Source organism: Staurois parvus, unplaced genomic scaffold, assembly GCF_062004578.1.
Source record: "Staurois parvus isolate SC_StPar_1 unplaced genomic scaffold, SC_StPar_1.0 ptg000218l, whole genome shotgun sequence".
Taxonomy (NCBI): domain Eukaryota; kingdom Metazoa; phylum Chordata; class Amphibia; order Anura; family Ranidae; genus Staurois; species Staurois parvus.
Genome location: NW_028318014.1, coordinates 3,107,037 through 3,129,982, shown reverse-complemented (window position 1 = coordinate 3,129,982; position 22,946 = coordinate 3,107,037). Strand labels below are relative to the sequence as shown.

At 33.6% G+C, this 22,946-nt stretch overlaps 1 protein-coding gene across 1 annotated transcript in view; it reads left to right on the top strand.

Moving 5' to 3' along the window:
* Positions 1-22,946, top strand: part of LOC149460868 (uncharacterized) — a 193,161-nt gene extending 170,215 nt beyond the window's left edge. Inside the window, exons 12-13 of the mRNA XM_089679120.1 lie at positions 132-275; positions 18,534-22,946. Coding sequence (XP_089535246.1) covers positions 132-275; positions 18,534-18,979 — 590 coding nt within the window. The 3' untranslated portion in view covers positions 18,980-22,946. The remainder of the gene's footprint in view (positions 1-131; positions 276-18,533) is intronic.

The window sequence follows — 22,946 nt, the reverse complement described above, 5'->3', positions numbered from 1 at the left end:
ATGCCATGACTTGCGGGTGATTAATTCAGTAGAGAAGAATGAGATGTATTTAAATATATATAGTGCATGTAAAAATAACATTGTCTGTATGAAGGTGTTATGAGTTATCTGCTTTCAATCTTGTTTGGCAGATGTCCTTTCCTCCTACAATGACCTTAAAAGTGAAGCTTCTGAAACTGCCCTGAGAAATTTCCTAACAATTTTCAAGAACAATGTGGAACAGATTCAGGATGCAGTTGACATTTTGACTCCATCAAAGACACAGCAACGAGAAGGTAATAATTTAACTTGTTCAATTTTAAACAGCAAGGAATGAAATTGCAATTCTCTCCCCTCCTCAAAAAGCACCTATAGTGTTTTATCAAACCTTCCATTAATGTTTTATTTCTAACAAATACTGTATTTTTGTAAGGACTCTGGCTGTTTCTTTTTTGTGCCTTTTAATGTCTTTACATTTGGCATCTAAATATCTGCCCTTCAGTCTCCCCGGGCTGCTTGTTTTACTTGGATTCTTAAGTGATATGTGATAAAATATTAGGGTCCTAATGCATAACGTTGTAATTACACTATAAATCATGCCATGCAATATATTACTTTAGAGTATTACTTTAATTTGTATTTCAGTCATATTAAGTAGATTTGTGACTGTTCATTAATGTACTCTATCATTGAGATACTGTACATTATGTGTTTTAGTTAGCAAAAAAGGCTAAGATGGCAGCTTCCTTGGCTGAAAACTATAGGTGGGTTTAGTTGAATTTTAACTACTTGTGAAGATACAGCATCACAATTTCTTGATTTATATTTGGCATTTAAAGATTTAGGCTCCATGCACACTAGCTTAAAAATAAGCTCCTAGCAGCTACTTATGAGCATTTTTTTCTGCCCCCAGAAGCAAATAGTGTTATCCTATGTGTCCACGCCCACTGTTGTAGTCTAGAAGCATTTTTGAAGCTTCAGCGTTAAAGAGTAGAAATAACTCCTTTAGTTTTTTGTAATTTGGGGAGTGATTTGCCACCAGAAAAAGAAAACGTTGAAAGCTCTTAAGCTCTACTAACTGCTGCTAAGCGCAGGTACCCAACATTTTTTTGTTCTTAAGCAGGAGGCTACTGGCGTTTATAACAACCAGTGAATAGCAGGTTTTCAAGGAGTGGGCTGATAAGCTGGCCACTGCATCCTTAACAACGGATGACTTATCAGCTGTAAACTGGATTTTATTTATATTGTTTTGGGGGTTTTTTGGACACTTTTTTTTAGTGAATGAGTAGGGGTAAAATGTACCCCATACTCATTCATATGGGGAGGGTGGGACATGGGTGCCCCCTTGTTAAAGGGGGCTTCAAGTTCTGATAAGCCCCTTGCCTGCAGACCCCCACAACCACTGCCAAGGATTGTAGGTATTCGCCCTAGGTCCCATCAACAAAGCACCCCCCCATGTTGAGGGCATGTGGCCTGGTATGGTTCAGGAGGGGGCGCTCGCTTGTCTCATTCTTCTTTCCTGGCCTGTCATGCTCAGATAAAGGTCTGTTACGGATTTTGGGGGGCACCCCCATACCATTATTTTTTTTAAACTTTGGCGTGGTGTTACCCTCAAAATCTATACCAGACCTAAGGGTCTAGTATGAATTTGGGGCGGGACTCAGCAATTAATTACAGCGGTGAACCCCCCTGACAGCTGGTTATATACATGATATGGTTTATACATGATTTGCTCAACGTGGCCACCCTGTAGCAGTATAACTGCTATAGGGCAGTCCTTAAATGGTTAAAGTAACACCCTGCCGTATCGCAAAAAAAAGGCTTGGTCATGAAGGGGGGGGTAAATCTGCAGGAGGGCAAGTGGTTAAGGTACACTCCAAGAAAAATTTAAAATTGAGATTTGCAACACAGCCTGCCTCTACAGGGTTCAAATTTTTCAGTCATAAATTGCTCTATTTCTTCAGTCTACACAAGGGATTTTGCCCATAATTTGGTGATCTGGGAACACATTTTGCTTTCTGGAAATTAAGTCAGGAAGAATAATACCAATTTTAGGCTCCTTCTAATTTTCACACTCATATGGCCTTATTTACCTAAAGTGTGTATTATTTGCAAAAGTAACTGAACAATTTGGAAGGAAAAAGCCTATATGAAACCACTTGCAGTATATCTCCCCAATGTTTTACAATGTAGGAAATAAAAAATAAATAAATATAATTTAACAATCATTTTTAATCTTATTCTACAAGGCAAATTGCAATAAGGAATATCAAAATATCAGAAATGTGAATGTGCAAGTCTAGATGGGTACAGAGGCTCTTTACGCAACATACTAATCAATCCTGTGTTTACACAACCTCTGGCAAAAAGTATGGAATCACCAATCTTGGCAAATGTTCATTCAATTGTTTAATTGTGTAGAAAAAAAACTAATCACAGACATGCCTCAAAACTTTTTTCATTTAACATTCCAACCTTCTGGTTTTAAGAAACACTTAAAAACAATAAAAAAGCAAGAAAACTGTAGTCAGTTGCAACTGTTTTTGCAGATCAAGCAGAGGAAAAAAATATGGAATTGCTCAATTCTGAGGAAAATATTATGGAATCATGAAAAATCACTACAGTACACAAGTAGTACTTTGTTGCACCACCTGTGGCTTTTATAACAGCTTCAATTCTCTGAGGCATGGATTTAACTATGGACAAACAGTATTTTTCATCAATCCGGCTCCAACTTTCTCTTATTGCAGTTGCCAGATCAGGTTTGCAGGTTGGAGCCTTGCTATTAAGTAAATTAACTTGTGAGCCACTGGAGTAAATAATTATTGTATTAGGTCGCTGGTTTCCTTGCTCACCCTCATATGATGTGTGCTATATAGAAAATAATTAATAAATGATTACCGCGCTCTAATACTATCATTCCAATATAAAGTGCATATAAAGTGTGCCCATTCAATAACGTGTAGTATAAAAATAATAGCGACTTGTAAATTACATCACCTTAACGAATTGAATTAAAATCACATGATGTATCACCAAAAATGAAAAATCCTTATAAAAATAAAAAATAATTATATAAATCTAATAGTGATATATATTCAATATAAATATAACTGTTTAAAAAAATTAAATTCATAAAGTCCAATGTGCAAATTGTGCAAAAGCAAAAAAAAAACCGTGAGTAAAGTTCAGCAAAGAATAGTGATAATAATATACTCTCCTTTCAAGCAGCTTGTGGTTGTGTAGCTGGGATCCTGCAGCTTCTCTATGATCCTGTATAGGTGTAAGGATTTCTCCCTCCTTGAACCTCTCCTTACTCCAATGCTCTATATATCCTCGTATGACCCATGAAAAAAGGAATGAAAATATGGTGCTTTATCCAAGGTATATAACAACAATCTTTTATGTGCTCCCATAATGCAGACATTATTCAAATTAGAATGCGCTTATAATACAATTAAACCGCTGAATGCGGTGAGGATCAGCCTCGTGGGTGTGTTAACACACACCGTCAGTACTCGGCGTGTTGGTGGTCAGATGCGTGGTGACGTCACTGCCCCTCCCCAACGCGTTGCGCCACAGGAACAACGTAGCTTCATCTGGGGGATGTAGTGGGGTAAAAGTTTTACTACATCCCCCAGACGAAGCTACGTTTTCCCTGTGGTGCAACGCGTTGGGGAGGGGCAGTGACGTCACCACGCATCTGACCACCAACACGGCGAGTACTGACGGTGTGTATTAACACACCCACGAGGCTGATCCTCACCGCATTCAGCGGTTTAATTGTATTATAAGCGCATTCTAATTTGAATAATGTCTGCATTATGGGAGCACATAAAAGATTGTTTTTATATACCTTGGATAAGGCACCATATTTTCATTCCTTTTTTCATTGGTCATACGAGGATATATAAAGCATTGGAGTAAGGAGAGGTTCAAGGAGGGAGAAATCCTTACACCTATACAGGATCATAGAGAAGCTGCAGGATCCCAGCTACACAAACACAAGCTGCTTGAAAGGAGAGTATATTATTATCACTATGCTTTGCTGAACTTTACTCACGGTTTTTTTTTTTTTGCTTTTGCACATTGGACTTTATGAATTTAAATTTTTTAACAGTTATATTTATATTGAATATATATCACAATTGGATTTATATAATTTTTTATTTTTATAAGGATTTTTCATTTTTGGTGATACATTGTGTGATTTTAATTCAATTCGTTAAGGTGATGTAATTTACAAGTCGCTATTATTTTTACACTACACGTTATTGAATGGGTACACTTTATATGCACTTTATATTGGAATGATAGTTAGAGATGAGCGAATCGAACTTGGTGAAGTGGAATTCGTTTTGAATATTAGGAAAAATTTGATTCGCACCGAATCCGAATTTTAGCAAACTTCGGATGCACGAATCGAATTTTCCCCGATCAGCCGGCAAAAAGTGTCACTGCAGAGAGCTCCGCTATTTCTGACAGTTCTCTGACAGTTCTGACAGTTCATTTACAGCGGTTGAAACATTGTATCTATTTGTTTCCATTTAGGATACAGATGTTTTTATTCGGAAACAAATAGATACAATGTTTCAACCGCTGTAAATGTGAAGGAACTGTCAGAGAACTGTCAGAAATTGCGGAGCTCTCTGCAGATACACTTTTTGCTGTACTGGAATTCTTCTTCTTTTCATTCTTCTTCTTCTTTTCATTCTTCTTCTTCTTTTCATTCTTCTTCTTTTCATTCTTCTTCGTCTTCTTTTCATTCTTCTTTTCATTCTTCTTCTTCTTTTCATTCTTCTTCTTCTTCTTTTCATTCTTCTTCTTTTCATTCTTCTTTTCATTCTTCTTCTTCTTCTTCTTTTCATCTTCTTTTCATTCTTCTTCTTTTCATTCTTCTTCTTCTTCTTTTCATTCTTCTTTTCATTCTTCTTCTTCTTTTCATTCTTCTTTTCATTCTTCTTCTTCTTCTTCTTCTTTTCATTCTTCTTCTTTTCATTCTTCTTTTCATTCTTCTTCTTCTTTTCATTCTTCTTCTTCTTCTTTTCATTCTTCTTTTTCTTTTCATTCTTCTTTTCATTCTTCTTCTTCTTTTCATTCTTCTTCTTCTTCTTTTCATTCTTCTTCTTCTTCTTTTCATTCTTCTTCTTCTTCTTCTTTTCATTCTTCTTTTCATTCTTCTTCTTTTCATTCTTCTTTTTCTTTTCATTCTTCTTCTTCTTTTCATTCTTCTTCTTCTTTTCATTCTTCTTCTTCTTCTTTTCATTCTTCTTCTTCTTCTTTTCATTCTTCTTTTCATTCTTCTTCTCATTCTTCTTTTCATTCTTCTTCTTTTCATTCTTCTTTTCATTCTTCTTCTTCTTCTTTTCATTCTTTTCTTCTTCTTTTCATTCTTCTTCTTCTTTTCATTCTTCTTCTTTTCATTCTTCTTCTTCTTTTCATTCTTCTTCTTTTCATTCTTCTTCTTCTTCTTTTCATTCTTCTTCTTCTTCTTCTTTTCATTCTTCTTCTTTTCATTCTTCTTCTTCTTCTTTTCATTCTTCTTCTTCTTCTTTTCATTCTTCTTTTCATTCTTCTTCTTCTTCTTTTCATTCTTCTTTTCATTCTTCTTCTTCTTTTCATTCTTCTTCTTTTCATTCTTCTTTTCATTCTTCTTCTTCTTCTTCTTTTCATTCTTCTTCTTCTTCTTTTCATTCTTCTTTTTCTTTTCATTCTTCTTTTCATTCTTCTTCTTCTTTTCATTCTTCTTCTTCTTCTTTTCATTCTTCTTCTTCTTTTCATTCTTCTTCTTCTTCTTTTCATTCTTCTTTTCATTCTTCTTTTCATTCTTCTTTTCATTCTTCTTTTCATTCTTCTTCTTCTTTTCATTCTTCTTCTTCTTTTCATTCTTCTTCTTCTTCTTTTCATTCTTCTTTTCATTCTTCTTCTTCTTCTTTTCATTCTTCTTTTCATTCTTCTTCTTCTTCTTTTCATTCTTCTTCTTCTTCTTTTCATTCTTCTTTTCATTCTTCTTTTCATTCTTCTTCTTCTTCTTTTCATTCTTTTTCTTCTTCTTTTCATTCTTCTTCTTCTTTTCATTCGTCTTCTTCTTTTCATTCTTCTTCTTTTCATTCTTCTTCTTCTTCTTTTCATTCTTCTTCTTTTCATTCTTCTTCTTCTTTTCATTCTTCTTCTTCTTTTCATTCTTCTTCTTCTCATTCTTCTTCTTCTCATTCTTCTTCTTTTCATTCTTCTTCTTTTCATTCTTCTTTTCATTCTTCTTCTTCTTCTTTTCATTCTTCTTTTCATTCTTCTTCTTCTTCTTTTCATTCTTCTTCTTCTTTTCATTCTTCTTTTCATTCTTCTTCTTCTTCTTTTCATTCTTCTTCTTCTTTTCATTCTTCTTCTTTTCATTCTTCTTTTCATTCTTCTTCTTCTTTTCATTCTTCTTTTCATTCTTCTTCTTCTTTTCATTCTTCTTCTTTTCATTCTTCTTCTTTTCATTCTTCTTCTTTTCATTCTTCTTTTCATTCTTCTTCTTTTCATTCTTCTTCTTTTCATTCTTCTTCTTTTCATTCTTCTTTTCATTCTTCTTCTTCTTCTTTTCATTCTTCTTCTTCTTCTTCTCATTCTTCTTTTCATTCTTCTTTTCATTCTTCTTCTTCTTCTTTTCATTCTTCTTCTTTTCATTCTTCTTTTCATTCTTCTTCTTCTTCTTTTCATTCTTCTTTTCATTCTTCTTTTCATTCTTCTTCTTCTTCTTCTTTTCATTCTTCTTCTTCTTCTTTTCATTCTTCTTCTTCTTCTTTTCATTCTTCTTTTCATTCTTCTTCTTTTCATTCTTCTTCTTTTCATTCTTCTTCTTCTTCTTTTCATTCTTCTTTTCATTCTTCTTCTTCTTCTTTTCATTCTTCTTCTTCTTCTTTTCATTCTTCTTCTTCTTCTTCTCATTCTTCTTCTTCTTCTTCTTCTCATTCTTCTTCTTCTTCTTCTCATTCTTCTTCTTTTCATTCTTCTTTTCAATCTTCTTCTTCTTCTTTTCATTCTTCTTCTTTTCATTCTTCTTTTCATTCTTCTTCTTCTTCTTTTCATTCTTCTTCTTCTTCTTTTCATTCTTCTTCTTCTTTTCATTCTTCTTCTTCTTCTTTTCATCTTTTCATTCTTCTTCTTCTTCTTTTCATTCTTCTTTTCATTCTTCTTCTTTTCATTCTTCTTTTCATTCTTCTTCTTCTTCTTTTCATTCTTCTTCTTTTCATTCTTCTTCTTCTTCTTTTCATTCTTCTTTTCATTCTTCTTCTTCTTCTTTTCATTCTTCTTCTTCTTCTTTTCATTCTTCTTTTCATTCTTCTTCTTCTTCTTTTCATTCTTCTTTTCATTCTTCTTCTTTTCATTCTTCTTCTTCTTTTCATTCTTCTTCTTCTTCTTTTCCTTCTTCTTCTTTTCATTCTTCTTCTTCTTCTTTTCATTCTTCTTCTTCTTCTTCTTTTCATTCTTCTTCTTCTTTTCATTCTTCTTCTTCTTTTCATTCTTCTTCTTCTTTTCATTCTTCTTTTCATTCTTCTTCTTCTTTTCATTCTTCTTCTTCTTCTTCTCATTCTTCTTCTTTTCATTCTTCTTCTTTTCATTCTTCTTCTTCTTTTCATTCTTCTTTTCATTCTTCTTCTTCTTCTTTTCATTCTTCTTTTCATTCTTCTTCTTCTTCTTTTCATTCTTCTTCTTCTTTTCATTCTTCTTTTCATTCTTCTTCTTCTTCTTTTCATTCTTCTTCTTCTTCTTTTCATTCTTCTTCTTTTCATTCTTCTTCTTTTCATTCTTCTTCTTCTTTTCATTCTTCTTCTTCTTTTCATTCTTCTTCTTTTCATTCTTCTTTTCATTCTTCTTCTTCTTTTCATTCTTCTTCTTTTCATTCTTCTTTTCATTCTTCTTCTTCTTTTCATTCTTCTTCTTTTCATTCTTCTTCTTTTCATTCTTCTTCTTTTCATTCTTCTTCTTTTCATTCTTCTTTTCATTCTTCTTCTTCTTTTCATTCTTCTTCTTCTTCTTCTCATTCTTCTTTTCATTCTTCTTTTCATTCTTCTTCTTCTTCTTTTCATTCTTCTTCTTTTCATTCTTCTTCTTTTCATTCTTCTTTTCATTCTTCTTCTTCTTCTTTTCATTCTTCTTTTCATTCTTCTTTTCATTCTTCTTCTTCTTTTTCTTTTCATTCTTCTTCTTCTTCTTTTCATTCTTCTTCTTCTTCTTCTTTTCATTCTTCTTTTCCTTCTTCTTCTTTTCATTCTTCTTCTTTTCATTCTTCTTCTTTTCATTCTTCTTTTCATTCTTCTTCTTCTTCTTTTCATTCTTCTTCTTCTTCTTTTCATTCTTCTTCTTCTTCTTCTCATTCTTCTTCTTCTTCTTCTTCTTCTCATTCTTCTTCTTCTTCTTCTCATTCTTCTTCTTTTCATTCTTCTTTTCAATCTTCTTCTTCTTCTTTTCATTCTTCTTCTTTTCATTCTTCTTTTCATTCTTCTTCTTCTTCTTTTCATCTTTTCATTCTTCTTCTTCTTTTCATTCTTCTTCTTCTTTTCATTCTTCTTCTTCTTCTTTTCATCTTTTCATTCTTCTTCTTCTCATTCTTCTTTTCATTCTTCTTCTTTTCATTCTTCTTTTCATTCTTCTTCTTCTTCTTTTCATTCTTCTTCTTCTTTTCATTCTTCTTCTTCTTCTTTTCATTCTTCTTTTCATTCTTCTTCTTCTTTTCATTCTTCTTCTTCTTCTTTTCATTCTTCTTTTCATTCTTCTTCTTCTTCTTTTCATTCTTCTTTTCATTCTTCTTCTTTTCATTCTTCTTTTCATTCTTCTTCTTCTTCTCATTCTTCTTCTTTTCATTCTTCTTCTTTTCATTCTTCTTCTTCTTTTCATTCTTCTTTTCATTCTTCTTCTTCTTCTTCTTTTCATTCTTCTTTTCATTCTTCTTCTTCTTCTTTTCATTCTTCTTCTTCTTCTTTTCATTCTTCTTTTCATTCTTCTTCTTCTTCTTTTCATTCTTCTTCTTCTTTTCATTCTTCTTTTCATTCTTCTTCTTCTTCTTCTTTTCATTCTTCTTCTTCTTCTTTTCATTCTTCTTCTTTTCATTCTTCTTTTCATTCTTCTTTTCATTCTTCTTCTTCTTTTCATTCTTCTTCTTCTTTTCATTCTTCTTCTTTTCATTCTTCTTTTCATTCTTCTTCTTTTCATTCTTCTTTTCATTCTTCTTCTTCTTTTCATTCTTCTTCTTTTCATTCTTCTTCTTTTCATTCTTCTTCTTTTCATTCTTCTTTTCATTCTTCTTCTTTTCATTCTTCTTTTCAATCTTCTTCTTCTTCTTTTCATTCTTCTTCTTTTCATTCTTCTTTTCATTCTTCTTCTTCTTCTTTTCATCTTTTCATTCTTCTTCTTCTTTTCATTCTTCTTCTTCTTTTCATTCTTCTTCTTCTTCTTTTCATCTTTTCATTCTTCTTCTCATTCTTCTTTTCATTCTTCTTCTTTTCATTCTTCTTTTCATTCTTCTTCTTCTTCTTTTCATTCTTCTTCTTCTTTTCATTCTTCTTCTTCTTCTTTTCATTCTTCTTTTCATTCTTCTTCTTCTTTTCATTCTTCTTCTTCTTTTCATTCTTCTTTTCATTCTTCTTCTTCTTCTTTTCATTCTTCTTTTCATTCTTCTTCTTTTCATTCTTCTTTTCATTCTTCTTCTTCTTCTCATTCTTCTTCTTTTCATTCTTCTTCTTTTCATTCTTCTTCTTCTTTTCATTCTTCTTTTCATTCTTCTTCTTCTTCTTCTTTTCATTCTTCTTTTCATTCTTCTTCTTCTTCTTTTCATTCTTCTTCTTCTTCTTTTCATTCTTCTTTTCATTCTTCTTCTTCTTCTTTTCATTCTTCTTCTTCTTTTCATTCTTCTTTTCATTCTTCTTCTTCTTCTTCTTTTCATTCTTCTTCTTCTTCTTTTCATTCTTCTTCTTTTCATTCTTCTTTTCATTCTTCTTTTCATTCTTCTTCTTCTTTTCATTCTTCTTCTTCTTTTCATTCTTCTTCTTTTCATTCTTCTTTTCATTCTTCTTCTTTTCATTCTTCTTTTCATTCTTCTTCTTTTCATTCTTCTTCTTTTCATTCTTCTTTTCATTCTTCTTCTTCTTTTCATTCTTCTTCTTCTTCTTCTCATTCTTCTTTTCATTCTTCTTTTCATTCTTCTTCTTCTTCTTTTCATTCTTCTTCTTTTCATTCTTCTTTTCATTCTTCTTTTCATTCTTCTTCTTCTTCTTTTCATTCTTCTTTTCATTCTTCTTTTCATTCTTCTTCTTCTTCTTTTCATTCTTCTTCTTCTTCTTTTCATTCTTCTTCTTCTTCTTCTTTTCATTCTTCTTTTCCTTCTTCTTCTTTTCATTCTTCTTTTTTTCATTCTTCTTCTTCTTCTTTTCATTCTTCTTTTCATTCTTCTTCTTCTTCTTTTCATTCTTCTTCTTCTTCTTTTCATTCTTCTTCTTCTTCTTCTCATTCTTCTTCTTCTTCTTCTTCTCATTCTTCTTCTTCTTCTTCTCATTCTTCTTCTTTTCATTCTTCTTTTCAATCTTCTTCTTCTTCTTTTCATTCTTCTTCTTTTCATTCTTCTTCTTCTTCTTCTTTTCATTCTTCTTCTTTTCATTCTTCTTCTTCTTTTCATTCTTCTTCTTCTTTTCATTCTTCTTCTTCTCATTCTTCTTTTCATTCTTCTTCTTTTCATTCTTCTTCTTCTTTTCATTCTTCTTTTCATTCTTCTTCTTCTTCTTTTCATTCTTCTTCTTCTTTTCATTCTTCTTTTCATTCTTCTTCTTCTTCTTTTCATTCTTCTTCTTCTTCTTTTCATTCTTCTTCTTTTCATTCTTCTTTTCATTCTTCTTTTCATTCTTCTTCTTCTTTTCATTCTTCTTCTTCTTTTCATTCTTCTTCTTTTCATTCTTCTTTTCATTCTTCTTCTTCTTTTCATTCTTCTTCTTTTCATTCTTCTTTTCATTCTTCTTCTTCTTTTCATTCTTCTTCTTTTCATTCTTCTTCTTTTCATTCTTCTTTTCATTCTTCTTCTTTTCATTCTTCTTCTTTTCATTCTTTTCATTCTTCTTCTTCTTTTCATTCTTCTTCTTCTTCTTCTCATTCTTCTTTTCATTCTTCTTTTCATTCTTCTTCTTCTTCTTTTCATTCTTCTTCTTTTCATTCTTCTTCTTTTCATTCTTCTTTTCATTCTTCTTCTTCTTCTTTTCATTCTTCTTTTCATTCTTCTTTTCATTCTTCTTCTTCTTTTCATTCTTCTTCTTCTTCTTTTCATTCTTCTTCTTCTTCTTCTTTTCATTCTTCTTTTCATTCTTCTTCTTTTCATTCTTCTTCTTTTCATTCTTCTTCTTTTCATTCTTCTTCTTCTTCTTTTCATTCTTCTTTTCATTCTTCTTCTTCTTCTTTTCATTCTTCTTCTTCTTCTTTTCATTCTTCTTCTTCTTCTTCTCATTCTTCTTCTTCTTCTTCTTCTCATTCTTCTTCTTCTTCTTCTTCTCATTCTTCTTCTTCTTCTTCTCATTCTTCTTCTTTTCATTCTTCTTTTCAATCTTCTTCTTCTTCTTTTCATTCTTCTTCTTTTCATTCTTCTTTTCATTCTTCTTCTTCTTCTTTTCATTCTTCTTTTCATTCTTCTTCTTCTTCTTTTCATTCTTCTTTTCATTCTTCTTCTTCTTCTTTTCATCTTTTCATTCTTCTTCTTCTTCTTTTCATTCTTCTTTTCATTCTTCTTCTTTTCATTCTTCTTTTCATTCTTCTTCTTCTTTTCATTCTTCTTCTTCTTTTCATTCTTCTTCTTCTTCTTTTCATTCTTCTTTTCATTCTTCTTCTTCTTTTCATTCTTCTTCTTCTTCTTTTCATTCTTCTTTTCATTCTTCTTCTTCTTCTTTTCATTCTTCTTTTCATTCTTCTTCTTTTCATTCTTCTTTTCATTCTTCTTCTTTTCATTCTTCTTTTCATTCTTCTTCTTCTTTTCATTCTTCTTCTTCTTCTTTTCCTTCTTCTTCTTTTCATTCTTCTTCTTCTTCTTTTCATTCTTCTTCTTCTTCTTTTCATTCTTCTTCTTCTTTTCATTCTTCTTCTTCTTTTCATTCTTCTTCTTTTCATTCTTCTTCTTTTCATTCTTCTTTTCATTCTTCTTCTTCTTTTCATTCTTCTTCTTCTTCTTCTTCTCATTCTTCTTCTTTTCATTCTTCTTCTTTTCATTCTTCTTCTTCTTTTCATTCTTCTTTTCATTCTTCTTCTTCTTCTTTTCATTCTTCTTTTCATTCTTCTTCTTCTTCTTTTCATTCTTCTTCTTCTTTTCATTCTTCTTTTCATTCTTCTTCTTCTTCTTTTCATTCTTCTTCTTCTTCTTTTCATTCTTCTTCTTTTCATTCTTCTTTTCATTCTTCTTTTCATTCTTCTTCTTCTTTTCATTCTTCTTCTTCTTTTCATTCTTCTTCTTCTTTTCATTCTTCTTTTCATTCTTCTTCTTCTTTTCATTCTTCTTCTTTTCATTCTTTTCATTCTTCTTCTTCTTTTCATTCTTCTTCTTTTCATTCTTCTTCTTTTCATTCTTTTCATTCTTCTTCTTTTCATTCTTCTTCTTTTCATTCTTCTTTTCATTCTTCTTCTTCTTTTCATTCTTCTTCTTCTTCTTCTCATTCTTCTTTTCATTCTTCTTTTCATTCTTCTTCTTCTTCTTTTCATTCTTCTTCTTTTCATTCTTCTTTTCATTCTTCTTCTTCTTCTTTTCATTCTTCTTTTCATTCTTCTTTTCATTCTTCTTCTTCTTCTTCTTTTCATTCTTCTTCTTCTTCTTTTCATTCTTCTTCTTCTTCTTCTTTTCATTCTTCTTTTCATTCTTCTTCTTTTCATTCTTCTTCTTTTCATTCTTCTTCTTCTTCTTCTTTTCATTCTTCTTTTCATTCTTCTTCTTCTTCTTTTCATTCTTCTTCTTCTTCTTCTTTTCATTCTTCTTCTTCTTCTCATTCTTCTTCTTCTTCTTCTTCTCATTCTTCTTCTTCTTCTTCTCATTCTTCTTCTTTTCATTCTTCTTTTCAATCTTCTTCTTCTTCTTCTTTTCATTCTTCTTCTTTTCATTCTTCTTCTTCTTCTTTTCATTCTTCTTTTCATTCTTCTTCTTCTTCTTTTCATTCTTCTTCTTCTTTTCATTCTTCTTCTTCTTCTTTTCATCTTTTCATTCTTCTTCTTCTTCTTTTCATTCTTCTTTTCATTCTTCTTCTTTTCATTCTTCTTTTCATTCTTCTTCTTCTTCTTTTCATTCTTCTTCTTCTTTTCATTCTTCTTCTTCTTCTTTTCATTCTTCTTTTCATTCTTCTTCTTCTTTTCATTCTTCTTCTTCTTCTTTTCATTCTTCTTTTCATTCTTCTTCTTCTTTTCATTCTTCTTTTCATTCTTCTTCTTTTCATTCTTCTTTTCATTCTTCTTCTTCTTTTCATTCTTCTTCTTCTTCTTTTCATTCTTCTTCTTCTTCTTTTCATTCTTCTTCTTCTTTTCATTCTTCTTCTTCTTCTTTTCATTCTTCTTCTTCTTTTCATTCTTCTTCTTCTTTTCATTCTTCTTCTTCTTTTCATTCTTCTTCTTTTCATTCTTCTTCTTTTCATTCTTCTTCTTCTTTTCATTCTTCTTCTTTTCATTCTTCTTCTTCTTTTCATTCTTCTTCTTCTTCTTCTCATTCTTCTTCTTTTCATTCTTCTTTTCATTCTTCTTCTTCTTCTTTTCATTCTTCTTTTCATTCTTCTTCTTCTTTTCATTCTTCTTCTTTTCATTCTTCTTCTTCTTCTTCTTTTCATTCTTCTTTTCATTCTTCTTCTTCTTTTCATTCTTCTTCTTCTTCTTTTCATTCTTCTTCTCATTCTTCTTCTTCTTCTTCTCATTCTTCTTCTTTTCATACTTCTTCTTCTTCTTTTCATTCTTCTTCTTTTCATTCTTCTTCTTTTCATTCTTCTTCTTTTCATTCTTCTTTTCATTCTTCTTCTTCTTCTTTTCATTCTTCTTTTCATTCTTCTTTTCATTCTTCTTCTTCTTCTTCTTTTCATTCTTCTTCTTCTTCTTCTTTTCATTCTTCTTCTTCTTTTCATTCTTCTTCTTCTTTTCATTCTTCTTCTTCTTCTTTTCATCTTTTCATTCTTCTTCTTCTTTTCATTCTTCTTTTCATTCTTCTTCTTCTTCTTTTCATTCTTCTTCTTCTTTTCATTCTTCTTCTTTTCATTCTTCTTTTCATTCTTCTTCTTCTTTTCATTCTTCTTCTTCTTTTCATTCTTCTTTTCATTCTTCTTCTTCTTTTCATTCTTCTTCTTCTTCTTTTCATTCTTCTTCTTCTTTTCATTCTTCTTCTTTTCATTCTTCTTTTCATTCTTCTTCTTCTTCTTTTCCTTCTTCTTCTTTTCATTCTTCTTCTTCTTCTTTTCATTCCTCTTCTTCTTCTTCTTCTTCTTCTTTTCATTCTTCTTCTTCTACTTCTTTTCATCTTTTCATTCTTCTTCTTCTTCTTCTTCTTCTTCTTCTTTTCATCTTTTCATTCTTCTTCTTCTTCTTTTCATTCTTCTTCTTCTTTTCATTCTTCTTCTTCTTCTTTTCATTCTTCTTCTTTTCATTCTTCTTTTCATTCTTCTTCTTCTTCTTCTTTTCATTCTGCTTCTTCTTTTCATTCTGCTTCTTCTTTTCATTCTTCTTTTCATTCTTCTTCTTCTTCTTTTCATTCTTCTTCTTTTCATTCTTCTTCTTCTTTTCATTCTTCTTTTCATTCTTCTTTTCATTCTTCTTCTTCTTCTTCTTCTTTTCATTCTTCTTCTTCTTCTTTTCATTCTTCTTCTTCTTTTCATTCTTCTTCTTCTTCTTTTCATTCTTCTTCTTCTTCTTCTTCTTTTCATTCTTCTTCTTCTTTTCATTCTTCTTCTTCTTCTTCTTTTCATTCTTCTTCTTCTTCTTTTCATTCTTCTTCTTCTTCTTTTCATTCTTCTTCTTTTCATTCTTCTTCTTTTCATTCTTCTTTTCATTCTTCTTTTCATTCTTCTTCTTTTCATTCTTCTTCTTCTTCTTTTCATTCTTCTTCTTCTTCTTCTTCTTTTCATTCTTCTTCTTTTCATTCTTCTTCTTCTTCTTTTCATTCTTCTTCTTCTTTTCCTTCTTCTTCTTCTTCTTTTCATTCTTCTTCTTCTTCTTCTTTTCTTTCTTCTTCTTCTTCTTTTCCTTCTTCTTTTTCTTCTTTTCCTTCTTCTTCTACTTCTTCTTTTCCTTCTTTTCCTTCTTCTTTTCCTTCTTCTTCTTCTTCTTTTCCTTCTTCTTCTACTTCTTCTTTTCCTTCTTCTTTTCCTTCTTCTTTTCCTTCTTCTTTTCCTTCTTCTTCTTTTCCTTCTTTTCCTTCTTCTTCTTTTCATTCTTCTTCTTTTCATTCTTCTTCTTTTCATTCTTCTTCTTTTCATTCTTCTTCTTCTCCTTCTTCTCCTTCTTCTTCTTCTCCTTCTTCTCCTTCTTCTTCTTCTCATTCTTCTTCTTCTCCTTCTTCTCCTTCTCCTTCTCCTTCTCCTTCTTCTTCTTCTTCTTCCCCCGTGACTGCCCAAATGAGTGAAGTGTGCGGTGATTCTAAGATCGACGGCACTCATCTGCATGTCATACTGACTGACAGTATTATTTCTCTTCCCCAGCAGACTCCAAAGGCATTTAAATTAAAGGTACAGTGTTCTGCACTAATATAAAGGCTCTCTGAAGCCTAGAAACCCTTTTAATAAGTTAAATTCGCAGCGAATAAATTCGCATCGAATCAAATTTCTCCCGCAAATTCGGCGAATCAGCCGAATCGAATTTTTGAATAATTCGCTCATCTCTAATGATAGTATTAGAGGTTGGAGCCTTGTCATGGACCATTTTCTTTAATTTTCACCATAGATTTTCAATTGGATTGAGGACTATTTGCAGGCCATATCATTGACATTATATGCCTTTCTTGAAGGAAAGTTTTCACGGCTTGTGCCCTATGGCAAGATGCATTATCATCCTGAAAAATTATGTCACCATCACCAAACATCCTTTTGATTGATGGAATAAGAAAAGTGTCCAAAATCTCAATATAAACTTGTGCATTAATTGAAGATTTAATGACTGTCATCTCCCCCGTACCTTTACTTGACATGCAACCCCGTATCACCAATAATTGTGGAAATTTGCATGTTTTCTTCAAGCAGTCGTCTTTATACATTTCATTGAAATGGCACCAAACAAAACTTCCAGTATCATCACCCTGCCCAATGCAGATTCGTAATCCATCATTGAATATCACTTTCATCCAGTCATCCACAATCCATGATTTCTTTTCTTTAGCCCACTGTAACCTTGTTTTTTTCTGTTTAGGTATTAATGATGATTTTTGTTTGGCTTTTCTGTATGTGAATCCCATTTCCTTTAGGCGATGTCACAGACATTGACTCCAGTTTCTGCCCATTTGTTCCTCATTTGTTTTATTGTGCATTTTCAAGGCATACTGCTTTAAGTTTTCGATTGATGCTTTGATGTCTTCCTTGGTTTACCAGTATGCTTCCCTTTTACAACCTTCCTACTTGATTTGTACTTGGTCCAGATTTTAGATACAGCTGACTGGGAACAACCAACATCTTTTGCAACATTCCATGATGATTTATCTTCTTGAAGAAGTTTTATAATCCTCCCCTTTGCTTCAACTGACATCTCTTTTGTTGGAGCCATGATTCATGTCAATCAGCTTGGTGCAACAGCGCTCTTTTTTTAACTGCAGACTAATTAGCAGATGTAATCTGATGCAAATGTTTGTTTTAGAACTGCAAAATACATGGTGATTCCATAATATTTTCCTCAGAATTGAGTGATGCTATATTTTTTTCCTCTGCTTCGATCTGCAAAAACAGTTGCGATTGACTACAGTTTTCTTTCTTTTTTCTTTTTTTAAGTGTTTCTTAATGCCAGAAGGTTGGTTGGGATGTTAAATGAAAATAGTTTTGAGGCATGTTTGTGATTCTTTTTTTTTTCTACACAATTAAACAATTGAATGAACATTTTCTATGAGTGGTGATTCCATACTTTTTGCCATTGTCTAACCTTAATTTGAAAAATAATAGCTCAAGTGTGCTTGGTTGCTATAGGCATCACAACAACACAGTCGCTTTCATTGTGCAGGCATGTGCTGCCATTGGCACCATTAGCAACCCCTGCCGCCCCGCTGAAAAGCGATCCGTGGTGGGCCATTTCTCAAAGACATTGAATAGGAAATAAGATGACGACATGTTGCCTCCTCACAGTTTGTTTTAACTCTGAGGATGCCATCCCAGTGCGCAACTATGTGTATTGCACTTGGTTACTGGGCATTTAAACATGTCTCCATTCACTTCAATAACATTTCAGAAATAAACATCACAGCCGCAGCATGTTTACAGCCCTGAACGGCTGCATGTCCTTGTTCAGATCAGAGGTTGGGGGCAGTAAAACCACAGATCAACTGCCTGATTTTACTGCCCTCTGGTTGCCTGTGTGAAGGAGCCCTACCTGAGCAATGGTACGCAGTCAATATTGGAGCAAATATACAGTATGTTGACAGAAACTGGCTGCAGAGAGGCTAGATAAGATTACCTCTACTGAGATGATAAGATGAGAAAGATGTAAAAAGGTGAAAACCATGAAAAAATGTGCTTTAACAATATACATTTTTCCATTTAGGTTTTACAGCTACTTGAAAGCAGTTTTGTATTCCTTTAAAATTTTTAAATGCATTTTATATACAACTAGCATAGCCTGTCTTGATATCAGTCCTTGTTATCTCTTGCACAGCAGCGTTCAAACTGCATGTGCTGACAGGGGAGAGAAAAGCATTAGCAGAGTTGATGACTTACAAGTGTGTTCCCGTCCCCTCGTTGCGCAATCAGCAGGACATAGGTGGAGATGTTTTAAGGCAGACGTGTTTCAAATACTAAAGTTGCTGGATAAAATAGAATTGCAAATCCTGAAGCAGAATATACAGTTTACCTATGTGTATCTCAGCCAAATGGCTGTTTGCCAGGAGTTCAGCTGTTTGCACAGAGCAGTAATAGCATTTTAAAACAGAATCTCATTGTACTCTGTAGCTACAGGCACTGTGGAGAAATTTACTACATAGCTACTGAAATCGCAACTTCTTTCCCTGTTTCTTATATTGCTGCAGAATTTTGACAGTCTGCCAGCCTTCTGATGTGATCACAGAGCAAGTGGAAACCTGACTTTAGTGTGTTTTTGTGATCTTAGAGAATTAATTAATTCACAGTACATGCAGCCGGAGAGGTCAGGGTTAGCTTGTTTTAAACTTCTGCTACTGCTTGTTGACAATGTTTTCATTTCCATAGTTTGGGCACAGGTGCAATTTGTGGGTAATGTGTTAAGATTTAAGTTAATATTGGGGGAGGTAAGAATTAGAGATTCTGTTAGAGCTTACACAGTCTTGACACTGAGAGCTTGGCACAGAGAATACTTACTGTGAATTTTTCAGGCTCTTGGAGTTACTGTCCTTGACATGTTTATTTTAACTCATTAAGGTGACGAGGCCTTTTCAAAACTGGGCCAGGAATTCTTTACTTCTTTAGACAACTCAATCAAAAAATGTGGAGAAGAAAGAGATCGATCTGTTTTTGAAATAGAAATATTAAAACAAGAAATGAATCAAGCATTAGAGGCCATCAGGAGTTTAAAGATGGAGAGGAAGCAAAAAGGAAGTTTGTCCAATGATCAGTCGGCAAAATCAGAGGGAGAAAATAAAGATGGGAGGGGGCAGCCACCTGTCAGTTACACTCAAGAGACTGGAGATATCACCTCTCAGCTGTCGGCACTCAGAAGAAAGAACTCCCTTGTGATTCCTAATGAGAAGGAAACATCAGAGAGACAGTCTTTACAACAGAGTCAAAACTCTGGATCATCACGTCAGAGAAGCAAAAGCCTCCAAAGAAGCAAAAGTGTAAAAATGCGGCCTTCCTGGCAGGTTTAATCTAATTATTTAATGATGATGACAATATATTAGAATTATTACCTAAATGTAGACAGACCTATTTTAACAACCCTTACATGGTGCATTCAGGTTGCTGATATGCATGGTCTCTGGTCCAGTATTTCTGCTTTACATTTGGTCCTTCTTACATATCCCTAAATTTAGTTGGGAAAATCTGATATGCTGCTTATGGCAAAAAAAAAAAATCTCTGCGTGTATAACATTTAATGAAAGAGACTTCATGGGTGATTATAAAAACTTAAATAGTTTAATTGTTAAAAAAAAAAGTTAAAGCTGGGATTTACTGTTCCAATTTTTATGTTATAAATTTTGCATTTAATGACATCACACAGATCAGTGAAGTAATCAAATGATCCAGGTTGCATGACCTGTCCAGTCTGATTTTATTGGGCAACTAGTTTGAGCCAATGACATGACTGATTTGATTCTAATTTATGACCACCTAATTTATTTATATACAACTTATCTTTGCGGTCACAGTAACATTTCAATAATTACAGTACTTTGCAGACTACTTTATGTCTCCTCATATATTCACAGTGTTCAAGACCTTCAAGAGTAGATCGCATCTTGAATAGCTAAAAAGTGGTGCAGACACTCTTTTAGAAGTGTATCTTGTGTCTTTACCACAAATGTTGTGGCTTGCGACAAATCCATGCACATGTACATGAATTTTCACATAGATATACCAGAATTGCCAGACGTACACAAATTAAACACTTCAGGAGGCAACTTATCAGCTCTTCACACTACCTTCCAATAACCCCCTTACATTTCTTCCAATGTAAGCTTGAGGTGATTGTAGCCGTATTAGTGCATTTGCGACAGAAACAATTGAGTACTGTCCGTGATACTTTTTTTATTTGCTCTAACATACAATTTTGAGGAAAAGCTTTCGGGGTGAGTCCCCTTCTTCAAGGTCCAAGCAGGATTTGTATAGTACTGCTTGGACCTTGAAGAAGGGGACTCTCCCCGAAAGCTTGTCCTCAGAATTGTATGTTAGTCACGGACAGTACTCAATTGTTTTTGTCTTCCAATGGAAAAAAGTGAAACTGGCTAAAGTTAGTGAAAGGAATGTTAGGGGAGTTGTTACACATACTCTGCTTTCTAAATTATCAATGTTCTGATAAAGTGTCAGAATGTAGTAATATGCAACAATTGTCAGCTCCAAATTCAGTCTCTCAGTGTGCCTCTTATTGCAATAATACACAGGTCTCTCTGCTTTCCTATTCAACACAAAGACCCCATTCATAGTCAGTAAAAAGTAGGTTTCCCAATCTGATCTCCAATTTCAGTAATTCATATAAGATAACTGCAAATCACAATTTAATTTAGTTTGCTGCTCCAATGTACCTACTCTCAGTCTCTCCTTTCTGGATTTGTGGGCAGCACTGAGCCTGCAGTGTCCATATCTTCCTGCCTCAGTGCATGTTCACCTCCTTGCTAGATGTGCTGCCAACAGCATTCTAGCAATGGATGACTTATCATTGTCTAAATATGGCCACATCCATATTTTGGGTCATAATGTCAGCCAGCAACCCATCCCAATCTCCATGCCACCAGTGACTGTTTCCCAGAGCAGAATGACAGTTTCCTAGAATCTGGCGTGTTGGTACTGGTACAAAAATTAGTGCACAGCTTTCATGAATTAGGCAATGTTACAGGGACCATACTGCCAGAAAAGTGTCAATATTGCTTTAAGAAATTCCCCTGTATGGATTTATGGTCAATTCTAATTTACCAGTTTAACAATTTTATAAAAAAAACATGCAGAACCTTGAGCTTATACTTTAATATTAGGAACTAGAGATATGTATAAAGTTTAAACCTTAGATTCACTAGAAAAAAAAACAGCATACATTTGCTAACAAATCCAAAATTCACCAATTTTAAGATTATTTTACTTTTGTTTCTTGTTAAAGCAAACTTGTGCTTTAGAAATCTGCTTCAAAGTCACAGCAAAGCTGCATAATTGGCACCACAAGGAGCTTAAGCTTATCTTCAGTGTTAAAGTGGTATTAAACCCTCAGCACTTTTAGTTTAACACATTGAGGAAAAAAAAATTAAAAATTCCCAGTAAACTATTTGTTAAAATGCTTAACCCAGCACTTTACAAATTCAATGCTGCTTTCTCCTGCAAGCTCAGTGTTGCTTCCCTGAACTCCTGGTCTTCACAGGAAAGAGTTAATAGTGGACAAAGCAGACTCCTGGACGGAGGGTGAGGGAGGAACAAGGGAGTGCCTTGCCATCCTAGGCTACAGGGCTGTGAGTTTCTATTGATGCACACAGTGTAGGGAGATACAGCTCTAGTCTGTGCATGCAAGGTTAGCTCCATAGGTTGCAGCAAGAGGAAGGAGCCACCCTTAAATAGGGAACCTGTGTCAGCAGTCATAGCACTGACTTAAACATGGGAGTGAGTACCTGTCAAAACCAGGTATCAATTCCTTCCTCCCCCCAAAAGTGCCAAAAGTGGCAGTGGAGGCGGGGGGATGCAAAAAAGCGTTTGGTGAAATTCCTCTTTAAATGAACAAGTTGCCATGCACTGCTGCTCCAGTTTTGCTAAATCCCCTTGTAACTTTTAGGGCTGGGAAATTAAGTTGACTTGTAATGAGGAAAGTATAAGGGCTGCCATTTTTGGTCTTTCCTGAAAATGCAAATGTATTGCCTAACTATGTCTGGCTTGAGGTAGTATAGTAGTATGTTGTAAGTGAGTAAATCAGCTGCTGGAAATGCCTAAAAATAAAAGGTTTAAAGTGATATTAAAGGCAATAAAAAAAAAATGTTCCAGTGGTTTTGCACAGAGCAGCCCCGATCCTCCTCTTCTCAGGTCACCTGTTGGTGCTTCTGGACCCTCCTGCCAAGTGCTCCCAAAGCAAGCAGCTTGCTATGGGGGCACCCAAGCCGCTGCTCTGTGTGTTTACCCCCTCTCTCTCTTCATTCCCTCACTGGCTGTGATTGACAGTGGCTCCCGCTGCCTTTTTAACCAATGAGGAGGGAGAGTCTCCGGAGAGCCACGGCTCTCATGCACATCACTGGATTGCAATGGGACTCAGGTAAGTATTAGGGGGGCTGGGGAGGGGGGCTGCTGCACACAGTAGTTTTTTTTTTTTACTTTAAGTACTTTTAAATCACATACCCAGAGCTTGCATGCTTTTAATGAGTGTTAGAAAAGTGTTAGACCCCTTGCTTCTATAGTTAACCCCTTTATGACATCCTGACACATATATGCAGCAGAAAAAGGGTGAGCTTTAACACTCACATGCCGCACATTTGCATTGTTGGGGGGCCAACGAAAGACCGTTCTTGGTCCCTGCCAATGAGAAGTAGCTGGTTGGACCAGCTGCTGGTCATAAGACCATTGAGACCGCCAATTACATTAGTCACATGATCGACCAATCTTTCCCTCCCCCAAGTTCAAAACTTTCTCAAGAGATCCTAGGGCGGACTGGAAAGGGTTAATCCAAGCCAGCTTCTCAGAAGCTCAGGAAACTAGCATTCCTGAAGAGGAGTTTATCACTGGCAGCCTGCATTATCCTCTCATGACAGTGTCCCTTTATGGCATGCCCCCAAGCCTCCCTACAATGTAGTGCTAAGTGTCTGGGCAAACAATCACCAGACCTGAATGCTGTCACATGGGGTGAGGTAGGGTATGGTTAGCTTTATGTAATATCAGTATTTGTATATGTCACTTGCTGAGATTTACACCAACACTGGAGACATGCCCTTGAAACTTATGGTAACCACTGTGCAGCATTATTACTTCAAACATTTTTCTGGAGTAAGGAAATACTGGTGTCATTGATTTCGTATAAAGAACATTTCTTTCTGTGTCTATATTTAGCTCACATGCAATAATAATGTATTAAGATTTGTTTATCCCTACATTTGCATATCATGGTGTTCCACATGGTAAGTTAAATAAATCTGGCAAATGCTTGTAAAGCCA